This window comes from Pelophylax lessonae, assembly GCF_965119305.1.
Source record: "Pelophylax lessonae genome assembly, chromosome: 9".
NCBI lineage: Eukaryota > Metazoa > Chordata > Amphibia > Anura > Ranidae > Pelophylax > Pelophylax lessonae.
This window is the reverse complement of record NC_138776.1, coordinates 232,178,938-232,200,757: the sequence shown is the minus strand read 5'-3', so window position 1 is coordinate 232,200,757 and position 21,820 is coordinate 232,178,938. Positions and strand designations below refer to the sequence as shown.

General features: G+C 44.3%; 4 protein-coding genes across 4 annotated transcripts; 1 reads left to right on the top strand and 3 right to left on the bottom strand.

Annotated features, from left to right (window-relative positions):
- Positions 1-9,808: 9,808 nt before the first annotated feature.
- On the bottom strand, positions 9,809-10,120 carry LOC309564833 (histone H4; the record flags this gene model as incomplete). Its single annotated transcript, XM_082269516.1, has 1 exon — positions 9,809-10,120. The coding sequence occupies one exon, from the start codon at positions 10,118-10,120 to the stop codon at positions 9,809-9,811; it is 312 nt and encodes a 103-aa protein (XP_082125642.1).
- Positions 10,121-14,221: 4,101 nt separating this feature from the next.
- Positions 14,222-14,878, top strand: LOC309564734 (uncharacterized protein; the record flags this gene model as incomplete). Its single annotated transcript, XM_082269417.1, has 1 exon — positions 14,222-14,878. The coding sequence occupies one exon, from the start codon at positions 14,222-14,224 to the stop codon at positions 14,876-14,878; it is 657 nt and encodes a 218-aa protein (XP_082125543.1).
- Positions 14,879-15,694: 816 nt separating this feature from the next.
- LOC309564754 (histone H3.2) lies at positions 15,695-16,105 on the bottom strand (the record flags this gene model as incomplete). Its single annotated transcript, XM_082269436.1, has 1 exon — positions 15,695-16,105. One exon carries the CDS (start codon positions 16,103-16,105, stop codon positions 15,695-15,697), a length of 411 nt encoding a protein of 136 aa, XP_082125562.1.
- A 3,162-nt stretch (positions 16,106-19,267) lies between these two features.
- On the bottom strand, positions 19,268-19,648 carry LOC309564794 (histone H2B 1.1; the record flags this gene model as incomplete). Its single annotated transcript, XM_082269476.1, has 1 exon — positions 19,268-19,648. One exon carries the CDS (start codon positions 19,646-19,648, stop codon positions 19,268-19,270), a length of 381 nt encoding a protein of 126 aa, XP_082125602.1.
- Positions 19,649-21,820: the final 2,172 nt, after the last annotated feature.

The window sequence follows — 21,820 nt, the reverse complement described above, 5'->3', positions numbered from 1 at the left end:
GGCCGGGTGGTTGAGACCCCTGGCGTTAACCGAAACAACTTTTATACCCATGGCATCGGAGGAAAAGAAGTGTCAGAGTTCCGTAGAGATTGGTCTGGGAATGCAGGAGTGGAGTAGGTAGCAGGGAGCACGAATGAAAGCACTTTGAAGAGAAGGTGTTGGTCATCCAAGAATTGCAGAAGAGGGTGGAGTCAGGAACAAACAGCGGTTGACATGAGGTAGAGGTAAAAACAAACTGCAGCTTAAGCGTAGAAATGGGTATCCTGAGAAAGGTGATTTGTTGAGTACAGACATGCTCGACCAAAAAGGCGCTGGAGACCCCAACAAAAAAAAAGGGTCAACAGCGAAAAAGTGAACAAAAACAAAAAAAACCGAAGAGCTTAAAAAAGCGGCCTCGGGAAGGCCAGGACAGTGATTAGTGCCAGGTGTGGAGGGGAACGGGTACATCAGCGAGTACCCGCTGTACGCTCAGGGGACAGTAGGTGCTAGAGAGAAAAGTAGAGCCTCCTTGGCCCCCTTGTGTTTCTTGGAGGACCTCTGGTGGGAAACCATGTGCCACTCTTGGCGAAGATGAGCCGGGGGTGAGGGGGCAGCCATGGCTTGCCCATCCTGTTCGTCTGGAAGGATATTCTACAGTCGGAGCAGGCGGAAGCCCTCATCCAGGGTGTTGACATAATGTTTGGAGCCCTCGTGGGATATTTCCAGCTTGGCTGGATATTTCCAGCGATATATTACCTTGTGATTGCGCAAGGCCTTTGTAATGGATGAGAGGTTACGGCGTCTCTGCAGAGTGAATTGGGAAAGGTCGGGTAGAACTTGCAGGTTAGCAGCTTGGGGGGGGTAAATCTTTGCGTTGGCGAAAGGCTGAGAGTAGATTTTCTTTCACTTGGAAAAAATGAATGCGCAGCAGCACATCTCTAGGGGTTTCTGCAGGTAGGAAGGAGGGTTTAGGAACTCTATGAATCCTGTCGATAGTGAGATCAGCGTTTGTGAGGGACGGGATTACTGCCAGAAAAAGATCTTTGGCAGAGTGAGGGAGTTGTTGTGGCAGGATATGTTCAGGGATCCCACGTATCTTCAGGTTGTTCCTGCGAGACCTATCCTCCAAATCAGCAATCTTTGCCTGCATAGAGAAGATGACCTCATGGTGTGAGGAGTGTGAGTCCACTAGAGAGTTAAATGAAGATGTGACTTTGCTCATCTGAATTTCAACTTGGTTGACTCTATCGCCAAGATGTGCGATATCAGCCTTGCATTCCCTAAGGCATGATTGTGTATCCATATGGATGGAGGTGCGGAGTGTCCGCAGCATGTCCTTCATTAAGGACACAGAGAGTGGTTGGTCCGAGGATGGAAAGTCCTGAAAGGGGTCTGCAGAGGGGGCCGCATGAGTGTCCATGGGTGATGAATAGGCCTCATGTGGAGGGGGCTCAAACCTGGGCCTAGATTTGGCTGGGCTTCTGGAGGTAGGGGATGAGGGCTCCGAGGGAGGGGAGGAGGAGGGAGGTGGAGGACTTGCCTGGAAGTTGTGCTGCTGCTGCTCCCGATCCGATCCCACCTCGGATGGATGAGGGAGAAGTGCCGGAGGACGGGTCCCGGAGCCGGCGCCATTTTGGCTGCTTCCTCGCAGCATGGGGGGAAAGAATGCGGAGAGCTTCTTCACTGGCGGCGGATCTAGGCGGCGGCGCCGCATATCCGGAGCAGCGGTGAGGTGAGAAGGAGTGTAGCGGTCCGGTGGAGTGTGGCAGGCGGGTGCGGGAGGCTCGATGGCGGTAGATGTGTCCCTGAGCGGAGCGGAGCTCTAGCAGTGTGCGGCTATGATCGTCGGCGGTCGCCACGCCCCCCCCGCCAAACAAATTTAAAAAGGTGTATCTCACATGTACCGGTACAGACTATCCCGCAATTTAATTTTTTACACTCAAAGAGGGTGTATATTGAATAGCGGAATAGGACAAATTTTACAAAACGGTGTATCTCACACGTACAAACACAAACTAGGCCCCGATTACAATTTTTTCTACCCTAAAGGCAGGATGAGGAGTAGGAGGAGTTCGGAACAGGCAGGAGGCAGACTGAAGCACCCTCAAATCCTCGGCAGTATGAGATGTGCCCCAAAAATTGGAAAGGTGTATCTCACACGTACCGACACAGACTATCACGCAATTTAATTGTTTATACCCAAAGGTTTTGATTACATAGAGGAATAGAAAATATGATCCAAAAAAAAGTGTATGTATATCACACGTACACAACCACACTAGGCCCCAATTACTATTGTTTGTACCCCTAAAGGCAGGATGAGGAGTAGGAGGAGTATGGAACAGGCAGCACTCTCAAATCTTCAGAAGTATGAGATGAACCCCAAAAACTTGGAAAGGTGGATCTCTCTCACACGTACCAACACAGACTATCCCCCAATTTAACTGATCCCCAAAGGTTTTTGATTAAATAGCGGAATAGAGAATATGATCAAAAAAAGTGTATGTATATCACACGTACACAACCACACTAGGCCCCAATTACTATTGTTTGTACCCCTAAAAGGCTGGATGAGGAGTAGGGGGAGTATGGAACAGGCAGCACCCTCAAATCTTCAGAAGTATGAGATGAACCCCAAAAACCCCAAATATCATTCAGCTCTGCTGCAGGCCACAACTTAATTTTTTTTTAACCCAAGGCTGTATATTGAATAGTGGAATAGAAAAAAAGTGTATGATTTTTGAAACCACTCAATATTAGCACATGTGAACTGAACACAGCAGTGTATGATCAGTCACTCAGCACAGCACAGCTGAAGGAAAAAGGCTGCACACAGTGCCTGATAGAAAAATACTTTTCTCCCTCCTCCTCAGTGGGCAAAAAACATTGTGTTCACTGCACCCCAAAAAGATTGTGTTCACTGTACCCCAAAAAGATTGCGTTCACTGCACCCCAAAAAGATTGTGTTCACTGCACCCCAAAAAGATTGTGTTCACTGCAGCCAACACACAGCAAAATGGATGTGGACCACTGACACCTGCCTATCTCCTATCCCACACCACACAGCAATATTGATTGTAGTTTGTAGAACACACTTTCCCTAAAAATCAGCAGACTCTATCCCTAACAGGATTGATAAGATCGTAGATCAGGTGACTGCAAACCCCACCCCACACAGCAATATCGATTGTAGTTTGTAGAACACACTTTCCCTAAAAATCAGCAGACTCTCTCCCTAACAGGATTTATAAGATTGTAGATCGGGTGACTGCAAACCCCCCCCCCCCCCACACAGCAATGTCGATTGTAGTTTGTAGAACACACTGTCCCTAAAATCAGCAGACTCTCTCCCTAAAATGCCTACAACTTGCCCTGCCTAACACACTCCGACCTGTCCCTCAATTCTATGCGGACACAAATGAGTTTTGCCTGCCTTTCTGTCCCTAATCAGCAGCCAGCACGTTGATGTGTGCTCTCTCCCTGATCTAAACAGCAGAATGACGCCGCAGCGGTGCTGCCTCGAACTTATAAAGACTTGGTCACATGCTTCAGACGGCCAATCACAGCTACTGATACATTTGCAGGCATGGCTGGGATGGCTTAGGCACACCAGTTAAACGCTTGTTGATTGGCTGTTGAAAGCCCGCCATGAAAAGCGCGCCAAAGCATGTAAAACCCGGAAATAAAACGACCGAACACGGATTTTTACCCGAATATACAGTAAAGTGTTTGTGTCCGTGTTCGGGTAAAAAAATCCAATTATTCGGTACGAACACGAATAATACAGTCCGTGTTCGCTCAACACTAATCGGGAGTTTGTGTCGAAGAATTCTCGCAATTGGGCCTGTATGTGTGTGAGTGACTCAGGATCAGAGAGGAGAGAATTATTGCATCGCCATACAAAGGAAGAAGGGGTAGTGGGGCTAGTTAGATAGTGACATGAGAACCGCAGCGTGGTCGGACCACGTGATAGGGGATATAGAAGTGTCCAGCACAAGCGGTAACAATGTAGAGTCCACTAGGAACATGTCTATCCTAGTGTACGTATTATGGCAAGGTGAAAAAAAGTAATAGTCCCGCTCTTCCACGTGTTGGTAACGCCACACGTCATGGAGCCCCTCAGCATGTGCCAGAGAAGCTAGAGAAGGCAGTTTTGATGCGCCCCTGGAGGAGGAGTCCATGACATGGTCCATCACCAAGTTGTAATCACCGCACATGATCTGTCTACCCACTTTTAGTTTAGATACCTTCATACAAAGTTTACGTAAGAAGTAGTTGGTGTCTATTGGGGGCATACACGTTAACTAAGGTGTACGGACAATTATCTATGACACAAACAAGAATTATGTATCTGCCCTCTACGTCCTGCACCAGCTTGGAGTAGGAGAAGGATACAGAAGAACGAAGCGCCAGCATCACACCCCTCTTTTTCTCTGTAGAGGAGGCCTGGAAGTTGTGAGGATAGTCCGGGTGTGTGCAACGAGGACTGTGGTCTTGTTTAAAGTGCGTCTCTTGTACCGCTAGTACATCTGCCCTAGCTGTAGTCGCCTCCCGCCACATAGAGTAGCGCTTCACGGGGTGATTTAGCCCCTTAGCGTTCAGAGAGAGAAGTTGAAGGGTCATGGTAGCATTGGGTAAAGGGTATGATTGAAGCAGGAGGTGTTGTGCAAAAGTTCAGGAGGCAGCTCCTCCGGGGATGGGTTGCGGCTGGGATGAATGTCATTCCAGTAACAGATGGAATGTGGGAAGGAGCAGATAAGAGAGAGTACCTGAGGGGCCAGTCGACGTGGGTCTTCGGACAGGATAGTAGCAGTGCATTGCAGGAGCACAAAGAGACGACTCCGGTCCACCCCTGGAGGAAGGCGAAGATGGTGACTCGAGCGAGTGTCAATGAAAGGTTCCAAACCAGGAATCACAGGATGTAACTGCAAAAAATTGGCAAAAACAAAAACGACACACAAAAAACAAGAAAAGAGTAGGGTAGGGTAAAAAATACTTGGCCTTTTACGACCAGGTGTACAACAGGCATTGCAAAGGCATCAGGGGTGAAAAGCACGGTGGTATGTGCTCATTCAGCAAATTGGGGTCTGATCCACCCAGCGAGGGTAAGGAAAACTGCTGTCACTTGTGGCGTGATCTGGATCTAGAGGATCTTGACACGACGTTCCACTCGGGTTGAACATGCCGGGGCGGAAGTGTGGTGGTGTTGCGTTGGGGATCCTGAGGTTCTGGTACAATTCCCCATTGGCGGAGCAATCGGATCCCTTGATCCAGGGAAGTGATATGGGATGTAGTACCTTGGTGAGTCACGCAGAGTCTCGCAGGATATTTCCATTTATAAACAACTTTGTGGTTGCGGAGGGCCTTGGTGACGGTGTTCAAATTGCGCCTAAGTTGCAGAGTGTATAGAGAATAGTCTGGAAGAACCTGCAGTGATCCAATTTGGTCAGGTAGGCGATCTCTGCGCCTGAAAGCTTCCAGATTTTTTTCTTTGGCTTGAAAGAAATGGATCCTGAGCAGCACGTCTCTGGTCGGAGGAAGGATGGCTTGGGGATGCAGTGAATCCGATCTATTGTTAAGTCCGCATTAGTGAGTTCCGGAACCGCTTTTTGAAAAAGGTCCCTCGCGAAAGACGGTAGTTGGTTAGGTAAAAGTGACTCCGGGACGCCACGGATCTTAAGATTGTTGCGTCTGGATCTGTCTTCCAGATCTGCAATTTTTGCTTGGATTTTGTGGATGTCTTCCTGATGGGAGACGTGAGAGTCCACTAATACATTATAGGAGGATGTGAATTCCTCCATCTTGTCTTCCAGATTGTGTACCCGGTCCCCCAAGCCATGCAGCTCTTTCTGGCAGTAGGAGATATATGCAGCAATGTTAGCCTGCATGGAGTTGTTAAGCATGGACATCATCTCCTTGAGCGTGGTGTCTGACACTGGCTGCCCTGTGGTGGTAATGGCAGCAAAGGGGTCTGGAGGCGGTATATAGGCCCAAGGCAGAGGGCTGGTAGATGATTGAGTGCTCACCTCCATGTCCGGTGTTTCATATGTCGCATGGCTGCTGTCCCATCTAGGCCTGGATTTCGCAGGGCTTTGCGTGGAGGGAGTGGATGGAGAGGAGTCCCCTGTGCAGGATGATCGCATCTGGGTCGGTGAGCCGTGCTGCCCGGGGCTCGCCTGATGCAGGTGCGGCCGCCGCTAGAGGGCTGGCGCGCTGCGGCAATGGCTGGGAGCCGGCACCATTTTTTTTAAGACTGGGAGTCGCCGGCCGAAAGAAGTCCGAGAGTTTGCGGACTGTTGGGGCCTCGGTCTTCCGTCTTGCCATCTCTGGGGCCTTGTCTCGTACCTTTATGCAGGCTAAATTCCCCCGTGAGGAGACCCTCCACCACCAGTCTGGCTGTAGGTGCCTTATACATGGAATCAATCAAATGGGTGAAGACCCCAGAGAAGCCCATGTCGGAAAGGACCATCGACAACCAGTGAAAACCCACGTTGTCGAAGGCTTTCTCGGCATCCAGGGTGATGATTGCCAGGTCTTCCCCAGGGTGGAGCCGGGCCTGTTCCAAAACCACAAGATATTTAGCATGGCCGTTCTACCTTTCACAAAACCTGATTGGGCCGAATGGATTAAATGGATGGCCGAAGAGGGTAAAAGGTTAGCCAATCTGGTCGCCACTAGTTTTGACAAAATTTTTACATCCAAATTAAGTAGGGAAATTGGGCGGTAAGCACCTGGGTCAAGAGGGTCTTTACCTTTTTTAGCTAAGAGTTTAATTAAGGCTTGATTACCGGTCGGCAGATATTCGCCGCCTTCCCAAATGTTGGTGTAAACCCGATGTAGAGTGGGTTGGATCACTTCGCGAAAGGATTTGAAAAATTTGCCGGTAAAGCCGTCAGGGCCAGGGGCTTTATTAGAGGGCAGGGATTTTATGACCGAACTCAGTTCATCTGGTGAAATTGGAGCATTAAGAGTTTCCAGCTGTGAAGGGGTCACCTTAGGCAGCTTAGTGCGTTGCAAGAACTCGCGGGTGGTCGGGGGGTCAATGGGGTCTCTAGAGTAAAGCCTGGAATAGTATTCCAGCATTGCCTCACTGATCCGCTTAGGGGGAAGTTGAGGGAAATTCAGGAGGTGTGCGATGAGTTTCTCGAAAAATGGTTTGTCCGGTGTGTTCAGAGCATAAACATTGGATATTAACAACTCCGTGGAGCCAATCTGGATGTGAGCCGTACAAAAACGACCATGGTCGTCAGATGTGACTGACAAAACATTACAGGATAGATTTTTATGGATCAGTATAATGACCCCAGCCTTGCGACCTAGAGCTGCTGATCTCAGCACCTCACCCACCCAGAGCTTCCTAAGCCGGTGGAAGTCTGAGGGGGCGAGGTGTGTCTCTTGCAGTAGGGCAATGTCTGCATGCAGTCTGTGCAAGTGACGTAAAATTTTCATGCGCTTGAGAGGGGACCGGAGGCCCTTAACATTCCATGATATTAACTTCAGGGAGGGTAATCAGGGGAGAGAACTGGTTGCAGGAGTGGGAATGAACACGCCTTAGCTGGAAGCTCAGAGAGTAAGTATCTGACTCTAGATGGGGTAAGAGCAAAGATATGCAAATAAATTGGGCCAGGGCCTTCACCACAATTAGTGAGGGAAGCGAGGTAAAGGGTGAGATATAAGGAGAAGGGGTAGGGGAATACAAAAAAACAACATACAAAAACCAGTACTAACTTCTCTTTTTTCCACATGGGGTCACAATCGAGGGGGTCTCCCACTCACAACGGCCCACGCAGATGCACACAAAATCGCCCCAAGGGAGTCAAAGAGGATGACTTCTCCTGCTGTAAAAAAAAGCCCTGCTTCCCTATACTGTATGCTGTAACTAGGATAGATTTACAAATCTTACAGAGCAGAAGATATGTATGTCTGCAGAAAGATGGTCTGTGGGTGGTACTACTTTGTTCCTCATTGGTTCTAAAATCATCCTAATAGAGACTATTGTATTAATAAACTCAGAATTCTGTAAAAAAAAAAAACAGATATAAAAAAATTTGAAAAAAAAATGTGTAGATATTAGTAAAGGTGCTACACATGTCCAATGATAAAGGAAACATTTTCTACTTCAAACTTCTATAAAGGACTGTGTGCTGTCCGAGGTGATATTGTGATCAGATTTGTATGTAGCTGATACTTTGTACATATTTTGTGTCATTTACCTATCAGGCAGCTTATGGCTTTATCTATGGACATCAATCTGCTGTTGATGATGGAAATAGATACAAATAGACTGGGCTGGGCTGATGGAATAAATACAATGTTTCGTTTATCTTGCTTCTTTTCTCTTGTAAGAATGTGTGAGCGCGGCATAAATGTTTATTCAGCTCTGCCACCTTGTGGTGATTCCTGGTAGAACAGTTGGGTATGTGTGCAGTACAAGGCGATGAATTGGGAATGTATAGAGGCAGAAAGTGGAGATGATCTCCGCAATAAATCTAGAATCAGGACGGTTCGATCCATTCCCCACAGTACTTCTCTACTAAATGTCATTATTATTAGTTTCCCACCCAAGAGCCGGACATAATTGGATTTATTTTCTTTATCAAGTAATATTTTATTGTGATAAATTGTATAATTAAAGTGCACTCTACAGGCAAACACTTTGTCTTCTTATCACACTCAGACTTGTAATACAGGTGAGTAGTAATGAGAGGAAATGTGATCACAGAACTTCATTCTCTCTCATCTCTTTTACTTCCAATCTATCTATGCTGATCGTCTACTCACCGCTAAACTCCTCCAACCAAATCCATCCCTCCTACGTCACATCACATTATAATTCATAGTTCAGGACATTATTTACTCTCTTGGCTATTAATAGACCACGCCTATAATGGATCAGAGTTGCTTCTTTTAAATCTCCCGCCGTTATTCGACTGGCCAATAGGAAGATTCAGCCGCATTATCCCGCTAAACTCAACATTGTAGAAGTTCTATTCATAGATTCGCTCATCTTCCTCCAAATCACATCACTCGTGTCGCCTTTCAGGTTCCAAATATTCAATCAATTATTTTCTATTCCCAAACACCTCCATCCTTTAATTCTGCTGAATAATTTCTGGAGATCAGAGATCATTGAATATTAAATACCAAACAAACATCCCCCATCTGAAAAGGAACACAGATCTCAGATCCCCCTTCACACTCCTTGGAAGAAAAATACATTTTATTATGGGAAGAAACCGCCCAGAACTGTGATTGGTGCAATTTTCACATTTTAAAATTTAAATTTCCCGCCGGAATTCTATGGAACGTTCCAATTATCTCAGATAGAATAATCCGACACTAAAATCTGATATCTTTTCCTCCGGGAACATCGATCATCCGTCCTCTGAATTGTCGGGCAGTTTATCTAACCAAGAATAATAAATACGTTAGAAATATTAGGTTCAGTTTCAACATAAACGATATATTCTCCTCACCCAGCAGCCAGCTCGGAAAATCGGCTCCATCACCCGGAGTGCGGACTCTACAATCAACTATAACAATGCATCAACTGCCCAACCAATGTAATTTGTAATATTGTTCTGTTCTTCCATAGCTTTGTTAAACGTAAAACAGATCGAACAATCAGATCGCAGAGTGTATGGGCAGCTAGACATCGCAGCACTCCATTTCTTAGTGAAAAGAAATGAGCGGCAGTTCCTATGGTTACACAATAAATGTGTAGAAATGAGTGTTGGGAGTTGTGAATGATCAGCCCTTTGTGTGAGAAGGTGGGTGGCCCTGAAAAGGACCTTTATTGTGATGAAGTGGGGTAAGCGGTGGGGTTTTTTTAACCTCCGAATCCGTAGAGAGTGCGCCCCTGGCGTTTGAGAGCATAGACGACATCCATGGCGGTGACGGTCTTCCTCTTGGCGTGCTCGGTGTAGGTGACGGCATCGCGGATGACATTCTCCAGGAAAACCTTCAGCACTCCGCGGGTCTCCTCATAGATGAGTCCGGAGATGCGCTTGACACCCCCTCTGCGGGCCAAACGTCGGATGGCGGGTTTGGTGATGCCCTGGATGTTGTCCCGGAGCACCTTCCTGTGCCGCTTAGCGCCTCCTTTCCCCAGACCCTTTCCTCCTTTACCGCGACCAGACATGATGATTCTCTGCTACAAAGACAGACTAAGCTCAGCTGTCTGCCCGCCCTCCTTATATACAGCCTGAGCGGACCAGATGGAAACCTTCCTGGGAAAGAGGCGGAGTCACACCGTTCATACAAAAATAAGACAATTTAATTCATTTATAAGGCACCTAATTATTATATTATATTCCGATACATTAATGCAACAGCAATACATTTCCGGAAGATGCATTTATTCCTTCTTATCATGTATTTCTATTTATAGCTGGAGATTACACAGAGAAAGGGAATCTTTAACACTTCATAACAGAAACACAATCACCAGTTTTAATTGTTCAAAGTAATTTAATATTTATAAAATATTGTTTTGAAAAGGAAACAATGACACGTTTTCCCGACATCTCACCTTCCTGGGTGTAAGGCTGGGCGGACCTGATGGGAGACATGCTGAGAAGGGGGCGCTGTCAGTCATTTATTACACTGCAGATAATTGCATTTATTTAGAATATTTTCATGAATGGAAACGGATGTAATTTATCAGAAGCGAGATATTTTCTTTATTGATTCATTGTACATTTTTTTCTGACATGTCATAATTTGATATATTTATATAAGTTTTTTCTTTCTTCATTTACTAGTTGGAAACATTGTTAACAGTTTGCTGATTTTAAAGTTACAAAGAGGGAGCCGATCAGACATGAAACATTTGTTTCATTGTACATATGTATCTGGCAGTGTAATCATTGCTACATATCTCTACCAGCACTTTCACTTTTTTATTCTAGTTTTAATATGGGGAAAATCTGTAACTGTTACATCTCTGAAAAAGGGAACATTAATTATCGGCCAGTTCCACGATCATATACAGATGTGATGACGAAACGTGTAATACTTCTTATCCCATCATATAGAAAGGTAGAGATCTATGAGAGAAGTCATCTCACTATCATGTTCTCTGTGTAGCAGTGTATGTGTGTGTGTGTGTGTGGGGGGGGGGGGGGGGGGTTGGATTCTGCATTCTGAGGACTTGGAATAAAAGAGAACATATGGAAATGTTTTACATTATTCAATCATCTTCACATTCCATTTCTATTCATCTTCTTGATAATAAAGCATTGATAAGATTTCTCGGATAAATGTCTCATCTGATGATCTCAGGTCTCAGTGTCGGATTTGGCGGTATAATAGCACTGATTATTTCTCTGTAACGTTCTTTACAATTCAGGCGGCAAATTTAAAAAAGGAGCTATGTGAAACCTGGGCCAATCAGAGCTGTGGGCGTTTCCCTCTTAAGCCAGTTATGTCTTTCTTATGAGGATTTCATAGAAATCTATTCTGAGATCTTTCTCCGTTTCCCCCCTAGAAAATACTTGTTCAGTAGACTTTTCTTTGATCTCTATAGGAAACATTCTCTAGCAGGGCGGAGTCTGTATTGTAAAGTAAAAGAAAAGCTTGGAAGAAATGTGACATTTATATTTCTAACGTATTTATTATTCTTGGTTAGATAAACTGTCCGACAATTCAGAGGACGGATGATCGATGTTCCCGGAGAAAGAGATAACAGATTTTAGTGTCTGATTATTCTTTGTGAGATAATTGGAACGTTCCATAGAATTCCGGCGGGAAATCTGAATTTTAGAATGTAAAAATTGCACCAATCACAGTTCTGGACGTTTTCTTCTGATAATAAAATGTATTTTTCGTCCAAGCAGTGTAAAGGAGGATCTGAAATTTTTGTTGCTTTTCAGATGAGGGATGTTTGTTTGGTATTTAATACTGAAAGATCTCTGATCTCCAGAGGATATTCAGCAGAATTAAAGGATGACGGAAAATGAAAACTAACCCCTATAAGGAGATCACATCGTTCCTTATACGATATAAACAATTAGATGCTATATATATATATATATATATATATATATATATATATATATATATATATATATATTCTAATTTGAACAGACAGGTGTCATTATAGCACTTTGCCCCCCCACCCGGATCACAATCTTAGGTGTATAAATATACGATCAGATCTCCTAAACATGTATGTCCGGCTCCTTCTTAGGCTCTGGGAAGATCTGTTGGATTTGGAAATAGAAAATAATTGATTCGGATTACTTGGCGCCAGACTTGTGTCAGTAATCATCGAGAATTTAACCGGTTTGGAAGAAATATTTGGAACCTGAAAAGCGACACAAGTGATGTGATTTTGAAGAAGATGAGCAGATCTATGAATAGAACTTCTACAATGTCGAGTTTAGCGGGATAATGCATCTGAATCTTCCTATCGTCCAGAAGGAGCACCTTTACTAATATATACACATTTATAGATGAATCAACATTAGCAGATTAAAAACTTAAAGTGTTAGTAATAAAGGAGCTAAGGAATAAAGGCATCCTCGTAGGGTGGTACTGTAAATGCGAGCATAAAAAGGTGCCACATCCCAAATTGAATAGCAAAATTGATCAGTGAACTCTTATGGCCTGTTTAGGCACCAAACTACACAAAATGTCTTACAAATGATACATTTTATTGCATTTTGTTCTTGAAATAGAAAGAGCAAATAAAATACTTGCGGTATGATACAACCCAAATATTCATAGCCACATGACCTTATATATACAGACCAATAGCTTACATGCCCGTACTTCTTGAATTGTATATTTGTTTGCTCTCTGAGCAATCCAATTTGTATACATGCTATACTTTGAGAATGTATCTTCTCATTTCATTTTTTGTTTCCTTTACATCTTTAAAAAAAAAAAAAAAAATCAAATACAAAATTAAAGTAATAATAATAATTTAAAAAAAAAAAAAAAAAAAAAAAAAAGATCACTTAAGACACATACTTTTTTCTTTATTTTAGTTGGAGTGGAAAGGGATAGGACCCCCTGACAGGTTTTTAATTCTGCTTGTGTCCCCATTGAGGGGGGTATTTACCCTCTCTATCTGTCCTGTTTACCATTTTCACTGAGCTTGAAAGTAAAAGAAAATCTCAAATGTTGGGTTATCACCGGAACAGTAGTAGAGTGGAATTCTTTCACACTGGACACTAGTTCTGGTGTGAATCAGGGATCCCCTCACTTTGCAAGGATTTCTTCTCACTCCCCGTTTAGCTATGGGACCAAAGATGGTAAAAATACATTTTTCATGGGGTTTATTATAACCCTCCCTTATTTTATATATTGAAATAAAATGGAAAAATAAATAAAAATGATTATTATTATTAATAATAATAATAATAATAATAATAATAATAATAATAATAAAGACGATTAACACCAACCTCTGCCTTACTTACATCCTCTTTTTGCCCCGTGTGAAGGAATGTGTAGATTTTACCTCTGATTCTAGATACACGGAAACATTCTACCTGAGTAGTCTATATAGCTGTGTAGTAATATGTGCTAATAAAGTTACTCAGAATATCCAGTGACAATATATTTGTAATGATGAGCAGAAAATGATACAAAGATGATGAGAACATGTAATGTTTAATGTACTGACACCTTCGAAATCTCTAACAATCTCTCCCATCACATCACACAGGGATCTGATGTCCCCGGCTGATGTTTTTGTTCCAGGCTCCTTCTACTCAGCTATAGACGAGCAGATTTGTGTGTTGGAGGGAAATGTTTCCTGATCTTCTCTCTTCACTCATGTCATGTGGAGATGATTTAGTTGGAGATGTGAGAAGATTGTTTTCTGATGGGAATGTGTGTAGAAAAGCAGGTAGAAGGAAGAATGAGACACACACTCAGGAGGTTGGAGGTGTTTGCAGCCTCTGTGTTCAGCCTCCTGAGCAGATGATGAGAGCGGTAAGTGAGAGATCGATAAGTGACAGTCCAGTGAGCAGATCGGGTCCCCGATAAAGATCGGCCATCCTTCCATTTCATATTAAAATCGTTTATGTCTCTGACGGGGAAACACAAGAAGAGAGAGAAGATTCTCCAACACAGAAATAAGAATTAGTGGGCGTGTTTAAGGTGTAACCAATAGCGGCGCAGAAGACAAATTCTATATCAACCAATAGCGGCGCAGAACGTCTGTATATAAGGCAGAGCGCCACCCCAGAATGATGTTTCTATTATCTGTTTTAAAAACTCCCTGAGAATCATGACGGAGACTGAGAGCGCCCCAGCCGCCGCTCCTCCAGCGGAGCCCGCCGCCAAGAAGAAGGCGACTAAGAAGGCGACAGCCGGAGGAGGGAAGAAAGGCAGCAAGAAGCCGTCCGGTCCCAGCGTGTCCGATCTCATCGTCACAGCCGTGGCCGCTTCCAAGGAGCGCAGCGGGGTCTCCCTGGCCGCCCTCAAGAAGCTCCTGGCCGCCGGAGGATACGATGTGGAGAAGAACAACAGCCGTCTGAAGATCGCCGTCAGGGCGCTGGTGACCAAGGGGAACCTCGTCCAGGTGAAAGGACATGGAGCCTCCGGATCCTTCAAGATCAACAAGAAGCAGCAAGAGGGCGACAAGGCCAAGAAAACCGCCAAGAAGCCATTGGCTGCTGCTAAGAAGCCGGCCAAGTCCCCCAAGAAACCGGCGGCCAAATCACCCAAGAAGCCGGCGAAGTCCCCTAAGAAGAAGGCGGCCAGCAAAGCGGCCAAGAGCCCCAAAAAACCGGCAAAGGCTGCAGCTGCCAAGAAGGCGACAAAGAGCCCCAAGAAGCCCAAAGCTGCAGCCAAACCGAAAAAAGCCGCCAAGAGTCCGGCTAAGAAGGCGGCCAAAGCCAAGACAGCAGCCAAGCCCAAGAAGGCCGCTCCGAAGAAGAAATAAATCCCAGCAGCCGGAGATCTCCATCTACACCCCCCAAAGGCTCTTCTCAGAGCCACCCACCTCCTCCTAACAGAGCTACACATACCTGCCTACACCCCACCTCCTAACAGCTACACCTACCTACACCCATCTCCTCCTATCAGAGCTACACCTACCTACACCCATCTCCTCCTAACAGAGCCACATATGATATTTCAGTATGTAATGCGGCCATTATGAACGTTCTAAGAAGAATCATTGTAATGATCGTGAGATCTCATCCTCCTCTATGGGCTGATCGATCCTCAGATCTCTAAGCACTATTCCTAGCGATTCTGTTTGGAATAAGAAATGACGTTTCTAGAAAATACAAGAATGTGTCTCCTGAGAGAATCCAAACATTGTTCAATCTGTTCCTAGGAAGTGATTTGTTTTACCGTTAAATATTGTCCCAATGTATCTCTTAGGGAAGATATTGAGGAAGTGTGAATTGTTACTCTGTAATTGTTAGTAATGTTACAGATGAGTTCCATTGTATTTAGGGGACAATAAATCGGTAAAAGGATCTCCTTTATAGATGAGAAATGTGAATTTCTCTGGGATCGGTTTAGAAATGTTACAGATGAGATTTACTTCCACACTGAGGATCGGAGCGGAGAGAAAAGAGAAATGCAGTGAAGCTGATGGCCGGGAAAGTGTAGAAATGTAGTAGCGGGGATTGGCAGCATTTAGTAGGGGTGATGAGGTAGTATGGAGCTCTTTGTGAGGCGGATGCGGTGGCTCTGAAAAGAGCCTTTGTGCTGTGTAAAGATAGTATGGAGGGAGATAAGAATGTATTTAGGCCCTCTCTCCGCGGATGCGGCGTGCCAGCTGTATGTCTTTGGGCATGATGGTGACCCTCTTGGCGTGGATGGCGCAGAGGTTGGTGTCCTCGAAGAGTCCTACGAGATAAGCCTCGGAGGCTTCCTGCAGAGCCATGACGGCGGAGCTCTGGAAGCGCAGGTCGGTCTTGAAGTCCTGGGCGATCTCTCGGACGAGGCGCTGGAAGGGCAGCTTGCGGATGAGCAGCTCGGTGGATTTCTGGTAGCGGCGGATCTCCCGGAGAGCCACGGTGCCGGGCCTGTAGCGGTGAGGCTTCTTGACTCCGCCGGTAGCCGGGGCGCTCTTGCGGGCGGCTTTGGTGGCCAGCTGCTTGCGGGGAGCTTTCCCTCCGGTGGACTTACGAGCGGTCTGCTTGGTTCTTGCCATGGCGGAAAAACTCTTCTAATCTCCAGACGTAACAGAAGTGTGAGAACACGGGCTGTGCGGCGTCTATTTATACAGACCGCGCTCCGCGTTTATTGGTTAGTGCTAACCACGCCTTCTTAGGTTTAATTGGACTATTTCTTAGAGCTCTAATCAGCCAATGACTGAGTTGTGTGATTCAGCTTTCAGTAGGGCGGGGCTTTCCCAGCAAGAGGTCACATGGGGCAGATTAACCCGAACCTGCCCGGAAAGCTGTGCGCGCCATTCCTGAAATAGGAGACATTAGAAATATTGTGAAGATGAAATGCTTTGTGAAATCCACTAAAGGACAATTTTACTATAAACTGCCCAGGAAGGATCATCGGGAAATGTTTTATTGAATCGGAAATAATTTCTGGCTTTATAAAGTCGTTTTTTTCTTAGTGATCAGTAAGGTGTCAGAGTTTAGATTTGATTTTCAGGTAAAATCTCTAATGAAGGTTTCTATGAAACGTGTAATACTTCCTATCCCATCATATAGAAAGGTAGAGTTCTATGAGAAAAGTCATCTCACTATCATGTTCTGTATGTAGCAATGGGGGAGGGGATTCTGCATTCTGAGGACTTGGAATAAAAGAGAAGATATGGAAATGTTTTACATTATTCAATCATCTTCACATTCCATTTCTATTCATCTTCTTGATAATAAAGAATTGATGAGATTTCTCGGTTAAATGTCTCATCTGATGATCTCAGGTTTCAGTGTCGGATTTGGCGGTATAATAGGGCTGATTATTTCTCTGTAACGTTCTTTACAATTCAGGCGGCAAATTTAAAAAGGAGCAATTTGAAATCTGAGCCAATCACAGCTGTGGGCGTTTCCTTCTTCAGTCAATAATGTCTTTCTTATAAGGATTTTAAAGAAATGCATTCTGAAATCTTTAATCGTTCCCCCCCCCCCCCCAAAAAAAAAAAAAATACTTGTTCAGTAGACTTTTCATTAATTTCTATAGGAAACCTTCTCTAGCAGGGCGAATTCTGGATTGTGAAGTAAAAGAAAAGACTGGAAGAAATGAACATTTATATTTCTAACGTATTTATTATTCTTGGTTAGATAAACTGCCCGACAATTCAGAGGACGGTTGATCGATGTTCCCGAAGGAAGAGATGTCAAATTTTAGTGTCGGATTATTCTATTTGAGATAATTGCAACGTTCCATAGAATTACGGCGGGAAATTTGAATTATATAATGTGAAAATTTCACCAATCACAGTTCTCTGTCTCTAATTCTGCTGAATATCTTCTGGAGATGAAAGGATGGAGGGAAATGTCAGCCAGTCCCTGTAAGGAGATCACATCCTTCCTTCACATTAAATACGATATAAACAAATATAATAACTAAATAAATATATAGCACGTTGTTCCCTCAGCCGGATCACAATCTTAGGTGAGGAAATCTACAATCAGATCTCCTAAACATCTATATGCCGCACTCACACATTCTTACAATAAAACATCCTCCACAATCTCCCGCCTTACATTGTTACTTTATCTCAAATCACACGTTGGGAAGATCGCGGAGCTTTTATCCCACAACACAATGGAGGAGAGAAGCAAGAGAAACGATACATTGTATCTATTCAATCAGCCCAGCCAAATCTTTGTCTATTTGTATCTATTTCCATCACCAACAGCAGATCGATGTCCATAGATAAAGCCATAAGCTGCCTGATAGGTAAATGACACAAAATATGTACAAAGTATCAGCTACATACAAATCTGATCACAATATCACCTCAGACAGCACACAGTCCTTTATAAAAGTTAGAAATAGAAAAATGTTCCTACGTCATTCCACATGTTTAACACAATTACTAATATCTACACATTTATAGATGAATCATCATTAGCAGATTAAAAACTTAAAGTGTTAGTAATAAAGGAGCTAGGGAATAAAGGCCTCCTCACAGGGTGGTGCTGTGAATGCGAGCATAAAAAGGTGCCACATCCCAAATATAATAGTAAATTGATCAGTGAACTCTTATGGACTTTTTAGGCACCAAACTACACAAAATGTTTTAAAAATTATACCTGTTGTTACATTTTGTTCTTAAAACTAGTGATCGACCGTTATAGTTTTTTTTTTTTTTTTTTTTTTTTTTTTATTGCCGATACCGATAGTTTGGTCATCGCATATCGGTAAATATCAACCGATATTTTCGTACATTAAAATAAATACAAAAAAAAAAAAATATATATATATACATATATATATATATACATATATGTTTTATTATTATTTTTTTTACAGGTACTCTTGTGGAGGGATCTGGGGGTCTAAAAGACCCCAAACCCCTCCTCTGCGCTTGGAAACATTCAAAACGCCACGTTTGGCTGTTTTATATGCTGTAATTTATTAGAATTTTGCGCAGAATGTGGGGAAGTCCCCTCCCCCTCCTTGTAATGGCAGGCTGTCCAATGACTTCATTGGAGAATTGTCTTCTTCTATAAAGGACTGTGTGCTGTCCGAGGTGATATTGTGATCAGATTTTTGTGTAGCTGATACTTTGTACATATTTTGTGTCATTTACCTATCAGGTAGCTTATGGCTTTATCTATGGACATCGATTTGCTGTTGGTGATGGAAATATATACAAATAGACAAAGATTTGGCTGGGCTGATTGAATAGATAAATGTTTCATTTTTCTTGTTTCTCTCCCCCATTGTGTTGTGGGATAAAAGCTCCGCGATCTTCCCAACGTGTGATTTGAGATAAAGTAACAATGTAAGGCGGAGGATGTTTTATTGTAAGAATGTGTGAGTTCGGCATATACATGTTTATTCAGCTCTGCCGCCTTGTGGTGATTCCTGGTAGAACAGTCGGGTGTGTGTGCATTACGAGGCGATGAATGTATAGAGGCAGAAAGTGGAGATAGATCTCCGCAATAAATCTAGAATCAGGATGGGAATAGAAGGAAGGTTCGATCCACTCCCCTCCCAGTCTAGGCGATCTACAGTACTTATCTAAAGATAATTTAAAGAGAAAAGTTTTCTATTTTCTAAAAATTAATTAACTTCCTAAATGACAAAACACATAAAGATCGGAGTAGAGCTCTGCTGTGATGTCTGTGGGTGGCTCTTAGAAGAGCCTTTGTGTGTTGGGGTGATGGATGGGGGAAGGGTATTACTTGGCGCTGGTGTACTTGGTGACGGCCTTGGTGCCCTCGGAGACGGCGTGCTTGGCCAGCTCTCCGGGCAGGAGGAGGCGGACAGCCGTCTGTATCTCCCGGGAGGTGATGGTGGAGCGCTTGTTGTAATGAGCCAGGCGGGAAGCTTCGCCGGCGATGCGCTCGAAGATGTCATTGACGAAGGAGTTCATGATGCTCATGGCCTTGGAGGAGATGCCGGTGTCGGGGTGGACCTGCTTGAGCACCTTGTAGACGTAAATGGCATAACTCTCCTTCCTGCTCTTCCTCCGCTTCTTGCCGTCCTTCTTCTGGCTCTTGGTCACGGCTTTCTTGGAGCCCTTCTTGGGCGCCGGGGCGGACTTGGCTGGTTCAGGCATGATAAGGGATAAGAATGTTTCCTCCGCTCTGAGAAGAGAAAGTGTACTGGCGCCGCCCTCATGTGCTGCTTATATAGGCGGTCCTATGCAAATGAGCCTCCTCCCTCCTCACTCTTCTATTGGAGGACTCAGCCATGTGATGGGGAGTGACGTCATGCTTTCCTACCTCTTTTACCGATTGGTCTAGATACAAACCTAGAGGTTATTGGCTGGCTTCAAACGTGGCCAATCACAGGGCGAGACGTCATATCATTCAGAGTATAACAGGAAAGGGAGCGGCTCCAGCCATTCACATCTCTTTGAGAACTCCAATATCACAGAATCATGTCTGGCCGCGGTAAACAAGGAGGAAAGGTTCGGGCTAAGGCCAAGACCCGATCGTCCCGGGCTGGTCTGCAGTTCCCAGTCGGTCGTGTTCACCGCCTGCTCAGGAAGGGTAACTATGCCGAGCGGGTCGGGGCCGGAGCTCCCGTCTATCTCGCCGCTGTTCTCGAGTATCTCACCGCTGAGATCCTCGAGCTGGCCGGCAACGCCGCCCGCGACAACAAGAAGACCCGCATCATCCCCCGACACCTCCAGCTCGCCGTCCGCAACGACGAGGAGCTCAACAAGCTGCTCGGGGGCGTCACCATCGCCCAGGGAGGAGTCCTACCCAACATCCAGGCCGTGCTGCTGCCCAAGAAGACCGAGAGCCACAAGGCCGCCAAGACCAAGTAATCCCCAACTCCTCTTCCTCACCAAACACAAAGGCTCTTCTCAGAGCCACCCACAACTACATACAAAGAGCCTCATACCTCATTCTGTGTCTTACAACAAATCACATCTATCACTCAGTAGGAAAAGTTTTTCATTCCTACAAATACCTCTAAAAAGCAAACAACTTGCTTATTAACCCTTCTAATACCGGGGACTTGTAGTGAGAACATTTCCTACATCTAAAGAGAGCCTTCCACTCATTATTGGAGAATCTCCTTTCTAAAGTTCTCATCTCCCTCCAGGAACTCCTCGTCATTCCCCATCCTTTATTCCTGCTGAATGGATTCTACAAATCAGCAATTACCAAACAAAACATCTTCCCAAGGATCTCCAATATCATCCAAGTCAGGATTCTCCTGTAAAGGAAGAAAAAACGTTCAGAACTGTGATTGGCTCAAATTTCCCGCAGGAATAGCATGGAAAGTTACAATCCTCCCTGATTGGCTGATCTGACATAAAATCTCCCTTCCGGGGAAAATTCATCAACGGTCAGCCTCTGCTTCCAGGCAGTTTTATAAGCATTGAAATGTTACATTGTTTTAGGGTTTGATTTTACTACAGAATCCTCAGCCATTACTGGCGGATGAAAGGAACGCCCACAGCTCTGATTGGCTCAGATTTTAAATTTGCCCGCCTGAATTGTGGAGAACGTTACAGAGAAATAATCAGCCCTATTATACCGCCAAATCCGACATTTATCCGAGAAATATCAACACTTCATAGTTTTATTTTCACCGCTTAGTGAGGAATGACTACAAATGGAATCTGAAGATGAAAGAAAAGAGAACATATGAAAATGTTTTACATTATTTAAAGTCCTCAGAATCCCCCTCCCCCACACACAACATGAGAGGACTTCTCTCATAGATCTCTACCTTTCTATATGATGGGAAATAAAGGATTGCATGTTTCATTATCAGATCTGTGTAGAACTATATCTCCCCTCTGCCTGATATACAATTTGTACATATAGCAGATGCACAGATTTCTTCTTCCTGTATTACAATCGGAATGTTCACAAAAATTCCATCTTTGAAACATTCTATTTCTAGAATCATCTCAGTATTAGTGATCTCCATTCTTTTCATAATGAAATATACATTTGTAGGTTCAGTTCCAGGATAAACTATGATCTATTCTCCTGACTCAGCAATCGGCTCCACCACCCTGAGTGCTGACTGTACAATCTCCTATAGATCTACTGACCGCCCAATAAGATTCCACATATAATATTGTCCTGTTCTAACATCTATTGTTCAATCTGCTTTATGTTTAGCAGAGTGTATGGGCAGCCAGACATCGCTCCATTCAATTTCTTACTGAAACAATTAGCGGAAGTTCTTATTGTTACACGATAAATATATAGAAATTACATTTCTGAGTTATGAATCATCATCAGCCCTTTGTGTGAGAAGG